This window comes from Lycorma delicatula, chromosome 1, assembly GCF_047948215.1.
Source record: "Lycorma delicatula isolate Av1 chromosome 1, ASM4794821v1, whole genome shotgun sequence".
Classification (NCBI taxonomy): Eukaryota; Metazoa; Arthropoda; class Insecta; order Hemiptera; family Fulgoridae; genus Lycorma; species Lycorma delicatula.
Genome location: NC_134455.1, coordinates 58587841 through 58597386, shown reverse-complemented (window position 1 = coordinate 58597386; position 9546 = coordinate 58587841). Strand labels below are relative to the sequence as shown.

General features: G+C 29.6%; 1 protein-coding gene across 1 annotated transcript in view; it reads right to left on the bottom strand.

Annotated features, from left to right (window-relative positions):
- Positions 1 to 3534: 3534 nt before the first annotated feature.
- Positions 3535 to 9546, bottom strand: part of LOC142317515 (protein gooseberry-like) — a 163117-nt gene continuing 157105 nt past the window's right edge. The window contains 1 exon segment of the mRNA XM_075354076.1: positions 3535 to 3794. Coding sequence (XP_075210191.1) covers positions 3535 to 3794 — 260 coding nt within the window.

The following is a 9546-nucleotide window of genomic DNA, read 5'->3' as shown; positions in this document are numbered from 1 at the left end:
AGTTGTTTTATGATTCTCTGTTAAGTAAAAACCTAAAAAAAAAGAAAAAAGATAATGTTCACAAAATATTGTGTTCTATGTAAGTAATTTTAAGTCCTAACTAACTGAGAGTTAGGTTAAAGATAAATTCAAAGCAGTATCTTTATTTTTTATTCATAAACCAACAAAAACTTAAAAAAAAATTAATGCCACTTTAAATCATTTTGTAGAGTGAAGCATTAACTTAAAGTGTACTTCTAAGCCTATTTTATTGTCTACCAAGTTAGTAATAATATTTCATACATTTTACAGAAACTAGTTCATGGGATTGGTACTACTTTTTCCAGTATCCTGCAATTTTATTAAAGCTAGCATTTATTATCATCAAAATTCTTTATAATTTCATCCATACCACAGACAAACCTTCATAATAATCATCAGTAATAAATGTATTTATGTGATTGAGCTTTAGTAATTAATCCATTAGTCTATAAAAACACTTTCAGTTGTTATTAAATAGAATAAAAAAAATAAATTTGAAAACATTAAACAAAATAAGTTTGAGTGACAAATTACATGTACTACATACAGGTAGTACAACTGCAAACAGAACTGTGTAGACTTAAGTGATTTCAAATGAATGAATGTGAAAAAGACATGGCATTTTCACACACGCTACAAATCATTCATCGTATCCTCTGAAGGAATACCTAACGGTGGGCCCAGAGGTTAAACAAAAAAAAAAAAAAACTGAATGTATGTATGAGTGCAAATGCAAACGTATATGTTGTATTGTGATAAGGTTTGCTGAAGTCTTGCCTTACTTGGAATTGAGAATATTCATTTCTCACTATAAAAAAAAAAAAAAAAAATAGGGGGAGTGTCGCTATAATTGAGGGTTAGCAGGTAGTTGACAGTTCTTTTTTTTAGTTTAATGAATTTTCATTCATCAAGCCAAATGGTGTTGATATTTGAGAGAAAAAGGTTTATAAATTACATTTTCTACATCATTATCAGTGTAGCACACCATGCCATTTGGTACTTTGATTTATAACATGAGTTTGTAGTAGCATCCAATAGCATTATGTTTCTATTCAGTTTGGTAGTGTGGTACCTTGTATGTGGTAAATTATACTAATTAGGTTTCGTGAATATGTTAATAGAAAAAGATATTTTGTTTATAAGAAAATTTTTTGTAGTTTGTATCTGCAGGCAGTAATTTCACAAAATTGTCAGTAGAAAAAGGATGCTTTTGCCAAAAAGAGAAACGTTTTTGGTTTCATATCTGCAGTCAAAAGAATTGTCACTGTAAGACTGTATTCTGATAAAGAATCATCTTTTTCTGGTTTATTGTATTTTTTGAATTTGATGTAAAAATTGTTTGACAATTCAATAAAATAGTTGATTTATAAAAAACAACAACAATTGATGATTGGTGTTGTTAGTAAGAAGAGTACCATTGTAAAAACCATGGTAAGAAGAATCAGGTTAATCTGATTAGTTAATGAGATAGGTAAGATTTTATCCCATCAACATGATGTTTTGTTTTATCAACTTATTATAAAAGAAACGTATCCAGAATAACTGGATTGAATGAAATGGTTCAGCCATGAAACAAAGAAATAGCATAAGAAAAGAACAAAAACGGGAAACTATGTAGGTGAATAAGAACTTATAAATGTGAATAAGAACTTATAACCACAGTCACAAGAATAGCTTGTGACTGTCGTTATGTGTCAGTTATTTACTTTGTCTTAAAAAAGGAATCACAGACAACAAACTGACAGAAGAATAAGTGACTGGGAAACATTGTTGTAGTGATCGGTAATAAATGCACTAGTTTAAACTCTGTCAGATCTAAGATCTGAAATTTACATTCACCAGGCAAATAAAACATATAGTCATGAGAAGCAGTCTTTACAAAAAAAAAAAAAAAATTAAAGAGATCTGTTGTTAATGATAAAATGATATTGATTGTTCTAATGAAACTTAAGCAGTGTTGTCTTGTATTACATTCTACAATAAGCATTTACAAACCAGACTGATTTAATAATAAAAATCTTATAAGATTCTATCAGGTATGTTGTTGTTTCATCAGTAATTTTCTAGTGAGAAAGTGTAAAACAGATTTTTCACCAAACCAAATAAAACTAAATTAGTAACCACATCAGAACTAATTAAACAGAATTGTAAGGATAATCACAGTGTAATAAAAAAAATGAAATGCTATTAAGAAACAAGTATGTGAGATCATATAGATTTGTGATTAATCTTGTTATGATACATCCCACATAGTGTAATGCAATAATCAAATGTAAGCATTGCAGATAGAGGAAGAGGATAAATATTTCCGCTCAGAAATAAAGGTGAATTATTGTATACGAGAAAACAAACCTGTTTATGGAATTTTGTAGCTTAAAGTTTGAGTAAATAAGTGGTTCCTGAGCAAGAAGTAATTGCACCCTCTTACAAGAGGTATCCTGTAACATTCTGGATAGAATGATAACAACCTAAGTCATATTTAATAAGCTTTTACAACAGTTGACTTAAATTAAACAACTCACTGTGCAGTCTGAAACATGGTGTTGGCTTTTATTAGAGGCTAATGGGCATAGCAGTTGATAATACTTAAAATAAATTTAAAAAATAGAAAACAACCCCCTCCCTGAAGAATAAGGCCATTACCAGATTCCTGAATTCCTGGTTTCTTCTGTTTCTGATATTGCTATATCAGTTAAAAAAGCCAGATTTATCAATATCACCTTAAAAAAATGAATAGTAATTTCATTAGTAAATGGTAATAATTAGTTAATTTCATAGTTAAGAAAAATAGATCATTCCACCTTAGATGTTAGGTTACCTGATCATTCTTCACTCACAGCCAAAAGATGTTCTCAATGAATTTATACTTGCTTATTACTTAATGTTCATATTTCTATGACAGAACATTTATAAATTTTGTGAAACATATAATGTACCACTCAGAAATTAAATCATGATACTTTTTTTAAAGTTTCAGATATTAGTGCAAAATTTGTAACTTAACTCAACTTATTAATACTACCTATGCTTTTTTTCATGTAAAAGATAAATGAATTGCTTGTATAAAGTTACTGAAATATTGAGACTTGTTATTTTACTTTCTTCTGTTTTGCTCCATTGCATTTACAGTAATACAAGAAATTTGATTTATTGATGTGAAATCACAAAAATACTTTATTATTTAACATTTTGTTAAATAATTTATTATTTAACATTTTGTTAAATAATTTTGTACAATATGTCTTAACACTGACAATAATAATATATCCAATGGAAACTTTTTTTCTGATTAAATGTAAACACATACTTCAGTTTTACAAATAATATTATATTAGAAATGGTCCTAAAATTTAACTTTTTAAAAGTCTAAATTTGTTTATTTTTCACTGTTTCCGATAACTTTAATATTGATATTTACAGGAATGCTCAAAATTCAGTTTATATTTTTAGCATTTGGTTTTTACACTGAAGACTTCATAAAAATTAGAAATCACTATTTAATTTCTTAATATTTCAGTACCAACTATAAAATGGCTGAGGGTGACCTCTTGTTTGGGAAGCGGTGACAAAGCCAGAATTATATCCTGCTGACGGACTGAGAGGGTTGCCTAAAAGAGGAGGTGGACTGGCACGTTGCAGCTGATGATGCTGGTGATGGGAAGGTGCCATCGGAAGTGTCGCCCAAGTTGTTGAACCGCTATTTGGACTATTAAGTGACACCATATCTGATGAAGTAGCTACCATTGGTTCTGGTCCGGAATTGTTACTATTTCCTTAAAAAAAAAAAAAAAATAATTTTAAACACAACTTGTTTACAATTATAGGTTTATTTTAATTATTTTCATGAACAGTAAAATGTTTATTTTTTGTACATACTATTGCTAAAAAACTTACCTTTCTCAGATTATTGTAAGATTAATATCATATGCATATAAGAAAATACATTTTTATCATTAAGGAAATGTAGTAAACTGTCTTTAATAAGACAGTTAATTACAGTCAGTTAATAATACAGTTTAATAAGTCTGTTGTGTAACTATTATGATGAAAACTAAGCCTTTATCACAAACCACTAATACAATAAAGCAATCAATTCACAATATCATTTTATAGAAGGTTTCATGTGAAATTGACACAAAGGTTAGAATCCTTAGTCTATCTTCCAGTGGATTATCTTTCAGTAATGACATGATTGTTCTTCAATAGTAACTAATTTTGTTAAATTTTTAATTTCTAGTTGATCCTTAACCTTTTCTTTTTAGGATACAATAAAGTCTTACGTTTTGTGATAGCTAGATGGAAATGATGTTTTGGAAAATTTTATTGAGGAGATTGGTTTATAGTTTATGGACCATAAAAAATTCAAGTAGCTGTGTACAGTTTTGAATTTGTTCCAAAACAATGTTTAAAAGATGACTCTGTCATTTACAATTTTTCAAATGTGCGACCATGATGAGATTAACAAAAAGCATTTTAATTTAAAGTACGGGGAGTTAATTTTTTCTTGATATCAAAGCCCAAAGGACAAATAGAAAAAATAAACAACTTTTAATAATTAAATTAGATAATTTAGTAATATGTGCTGTTAGATAATAATTGAACACGGCCTTGGCTCTGTCTTTCCATAGTATGTTAAAGTTCATGTTAATTCCTAATTTTTAAACCTTCATGATGAATAGGCAGTCAAACTGCTTTTCTTTTGGAAAAATTTGTATAAGTCATAATATGTTATATAATTATAACTATCAATTAACATTGTCTAAGATGTTAAACTTAGAGAATTTTTATTCTAAAATACTGCATAATATAATTGCATGTAAATAAATCCACTTCCTATCTTATCTTGTTGCTAAATAAATTTATTTTGTAACACAAATCTAACAAAAAATATTTGAAGAATTTTTACAAGCCTGAATGAATGAAAGAAAGTGAACTGAAATATTACAGAAATGCTTACTTAATAATAAAAATAATTAATTTTTAATCTATAAATACTTAATTACTTAAAATATGTCATGGAGTTGTTTCACCATGAAATGCAATAAAACACAGCGCGAAAAACACACACACACACACACACACACACACACACTACTTAATAAATCTTGATGTTCAATAAAATAATACCAAAAGTTGTTCTGTCATAAAAATCTTTCACTAAATTTATGCCATCACTTATGAAACAATATTTATATGTGAATTGATAAAACCTCTACCACAACTAAGGAACACAGCAAATCATACCAAGAGCTGACTCATATTGAAGAAAATTTCATCTCGTTGAATTACTCATTACTTGACTCGCTGACATATCTATACATGTCTGGCTTGACGTGAAATGACATCATTCAACTGTTATATATCAAATACAATCTACAGTATGTATCACAATATAAATCAGATGTGAATAACCAAACATACAGTTACTAACTTATTTGTATTGTTTGTTCCATGAATGATGGAACAAATAAATTTAAGGGGTTGTAACTTAAGAACGTTACGTGATGGGTTGTTTTGAAATACATATTTAGATTCAGTAAATAAAATACTATATTGAACACCTATTCCCTTTTCAGTTCCAAAATTTATGTTGATCAGTGTATTCGGTCTCCCTCTTGTTCTGTAATTTTTAAACCTATGGTACCTTTTTAATTATTCATTTTCACTCAGAAAAACATTGTGTAGTTTTTTGTTTGTTAAAAGTTACTGTTTCTTTGGCTGACAGATTAAAGTTTCGATAAATTTGAGTTTGTTTATTGCAACACTGCCTGACAAAATTATATTTATTAAGTTTTTTGAAAATATCACACATCTGGCTGCATATAAATCAGATATAATATATTATACTGATATTTTTCTAGAAATCTTGGCTACATTTCCATTAAATTTCCCAACAAACATAACTCAAATACTGCAATCTGACTTGACACTGAATGGATTTCTTAATCGTTTTAAAATGAGCAGAACCCACTTAAATGCCTTTAGATAAAACAATGTGTGTACAACACCACAAATAATATACAGAAATAAATTGTTCTCTATAAAATCTTCTGAAAGCACATCCCAAAAATTTACTCAGACCTTTATAATGCTGTCACTTGTTTTCAAAATGTGTAAAACTCCTTTTACTATATACATTGGAGAAATCAAGCAGAAGTATAGATTTATTATAAATGTATTCAATAAGTTAATCTTCCATGACCTCTTTAAAATCAAATGATGGCTGTATTAAAAAACCTAAAAAATAAAAAGGTTTATGTCCATATACCATGAAAAATATTTAGTTATGGTGACATAATCCCAACTTTTTCCTGTGGATCTAAGGTTGAAAAATTCTTTTATTTCCCAATTTTTGTTATGTAAAAACTTGTAAAAATTTTGTGAGATACAAATGACTCATGATTTAAAAAATTTTATATTAAACTAATTGATTGGAATATTGAATGGTGCAAATTTGTTTTAAGAATTTGAGATGTATCTGCCGATATAAGTTCTGCAAGAGTATTTATAAACAAGATACAATTTCAAGTTAATTAAATGTCACCAAGTCTGTAATTGTAACACTTACTGCTAAATATAAATTTATTTTCTGGCATTTCATATTTATATATAACCTCTAGTGAAAATTACACATGAGCTTAGAGTGGGAAGTGCCATTGCGATGGTGTGACAGAAAACACAGTTAGTTCATTGAAACTAGGTCAGTTATTACTACTCTACACAGTTTTTACCATGAATCAAACTGGTAAAGTGATAGGATATCTTCTCATAAGACTAAAATCAAAAAAAAGTTCAGGAATGTTCTTCAACAAAATTTTTTTAATGATTAAGGCTGAAAAATTTAACCCTTGGATTTTATGTACGGGTAGGTGAAGATCATTGTCTACTCATAGAGATTTGACTTCAACCATTTCTAATAGAGGACGATCACATCCATTACAACTATTACAGCCATCATGCTTGTCAGGATGGGGATAGAAACTGTATGTCATGTATGCAGGGCTGTAAATGGATCACACACAGAAATACAACAGGAAATACAAGAGGGTAGATTATTTCAAAAAACTTAGCAATAGAATCATTGTAATCAGGATAAAATCAAAATCTAAGCCGACAACGATTGTTAACGTCTACATGCCTACAAAGATCCATGTTGATGATGAGGTAGAGTGTGTATATGAAGAAATTGACAAAGCAATTAAACAGATAAAAGGGAATGAAAATTTAGTAATAGTTGGAGATTGGAATGCAAGCATTGGAAAAGGCAAGGAAGGAAATATTGTGGGTGGATATGAGCTGGGCAAAAGGAATGAAAGATGGGACCAACTTATTGAGTTTTGCACAAAGTATAAAATAGTAATTGCCAACACGCAGTTTAAAAATCATAATAGAAGAATATACACATGAAAAAACCTGGACGATATTGCAAGGAATCAGATAGATTATATCGTGGTTAAGCAAAGATTCAGAAATCAACTTGTCAACTGCAAAGTAAATCCAGGAGCAGACATTGATAGCAAGCATAATTTAGTGATAATGAAATGTAGATTGGGATTTAAAAACCTAAAGAAAAGATGTCAGATAAATCAGTGGAATTTAGAGAAGCTTGATGAAGAGGAGGTAAAGAAGATCTTTGAGGAGGACATTGCAAGAGATCTGAGTAAAAAAGATAAGGTAGAAAATAGAAGAAGAATAGGAGAATGTTAAAAAGGAAATTCTTAAATCAGCAGAAGTGAACAGGCAGAACAAAGAGAACTGGTAGAAAACCTTGGATATCAGAGGAATTATATTGCAGCTGATGGATGAATGTAGAAAGTATAAGAATGCTAGTGACAAAGAAGGTAAAAGGAACTATTGACAGTTAAGAAATGCTATAAACAGGAAGTGCAAATTAGCAAAAGAAAAGCGGATTAAAGAAAAATGTTCATAAGTGGAAAGAGAAATGATCATTGGTAAAATAGATGGAGCATCTATTTAAGAAAGTTAAGGAGAATTTTGCGGTATATAAGTTAAAATCTAATAATGTGTTAAATAAAAATGGTATGGTATACCAATTTATAATACGAAAGAAAAGGTTGACAGGAGGGTGGAATATATTGAACAGTTATACGGAGGAAATGAATTAGAAACTGTTACTACAGAGGAAGAAGAGGAAGTCAAAGAGGATTAAAAGGGAGATACAATTCTGAGATCTGAATTTAATAGAGCATTATAGGATTTAAATGGCAAAGAGGCTCCTGGGATAGATAGGATACCTGCAGAATTACTGCGCAGTGCAGGTAAGGAAGTGATAGATAGATTATACAAACTTGAGTGTAATAGTTATGAAAAAGGGGAAGTTCCGTCAGACTTCAAAAAAAGTGTTATTGTTATAATATCAAAGAAAGCAGGAGCAGAAAAATGTGAAGAATACAGAACAATTAGCCTAACTACTCATGTATCAAAAATCTTAACTACAATTCCAATTTAAAAATAATTGAGAGAAGAGTGAAAGAAGTGTTAGGAGAAGACCAATATGGTTTCAGGAAAAGTTTAGGGACAAGGGAAGAAATTTTAGCACTCAGATTAGTAGTAGAAGGAAGATTAAAGAAAAACAAACCAACATACATGGCATTTATAGACTTAGAAAAGGCGTTTGGTAATATAAACTGGAATAAAATCTTCAGCATTTAAAAAAAATTAGGGTTTCAATATAGAGATAGAAGAACAATTGCTAACATTTACAGGAACCAAACTGCAGGAGTAATAATTGAAGAGCATAAGAAAGAGGCAGTAATAAAAAAGGGAGTCCAACAAGGGTGTTCCCTATCCCAATTACATTTTAATCTTTACATAGAACTAGCAGTTAATGATGTTAAAGAACAATTTAGATCTGCAGTAACAGTGTAAGGTGAAAACATGAAGATGCTACAATTTGCTGATGATGCATTAATTCTAGCCAAGAGTAAAAAAGATTTAGAAGAAACAGTGAATGGCATGGATGAAGTCCTTTGCAAGAACTACTGCATGAAAATAAACAAGAACAAAACAAAACTAATGAAATTTAGTAGAAATAAAGTAGATGGACCACTGAATATAAAAATAGGATGAGAATAGACTATAGAGGTAGAACAATTTTTTTATTTGAAAGTAGAATTACTAAAGATGGATGAAGCAGGAGAGATATAAAATGCCAAATAGCACAGGTGAAACGAGCTTTCAGTAAAAATATAATTTGCTTCCATCAAAAATTAATTTAAACATCAGGAAAGCATTTCTGAAAGTATGTGTTTGGAGCGTGGCTTTATATGGAAGTGAAACTTGGACGATCGGGGTACCTGAGAAGAAAAGATTAGAAGCTTTTGAAATGTGGTGCTATAGGAGAATGTTAAAAAACAGATGGGTGAATAAAGTGACGAATGAAGAGGTGTTGTAGCAAATCGATGAAGAAAGAATCATTTGGGAAAATGTAGCTAAAAGAAGAGACAGACTTATAGGCCAAATATTAAGGCATTCTGGAATAGTTGCTTTAATATTGGAGGGTCA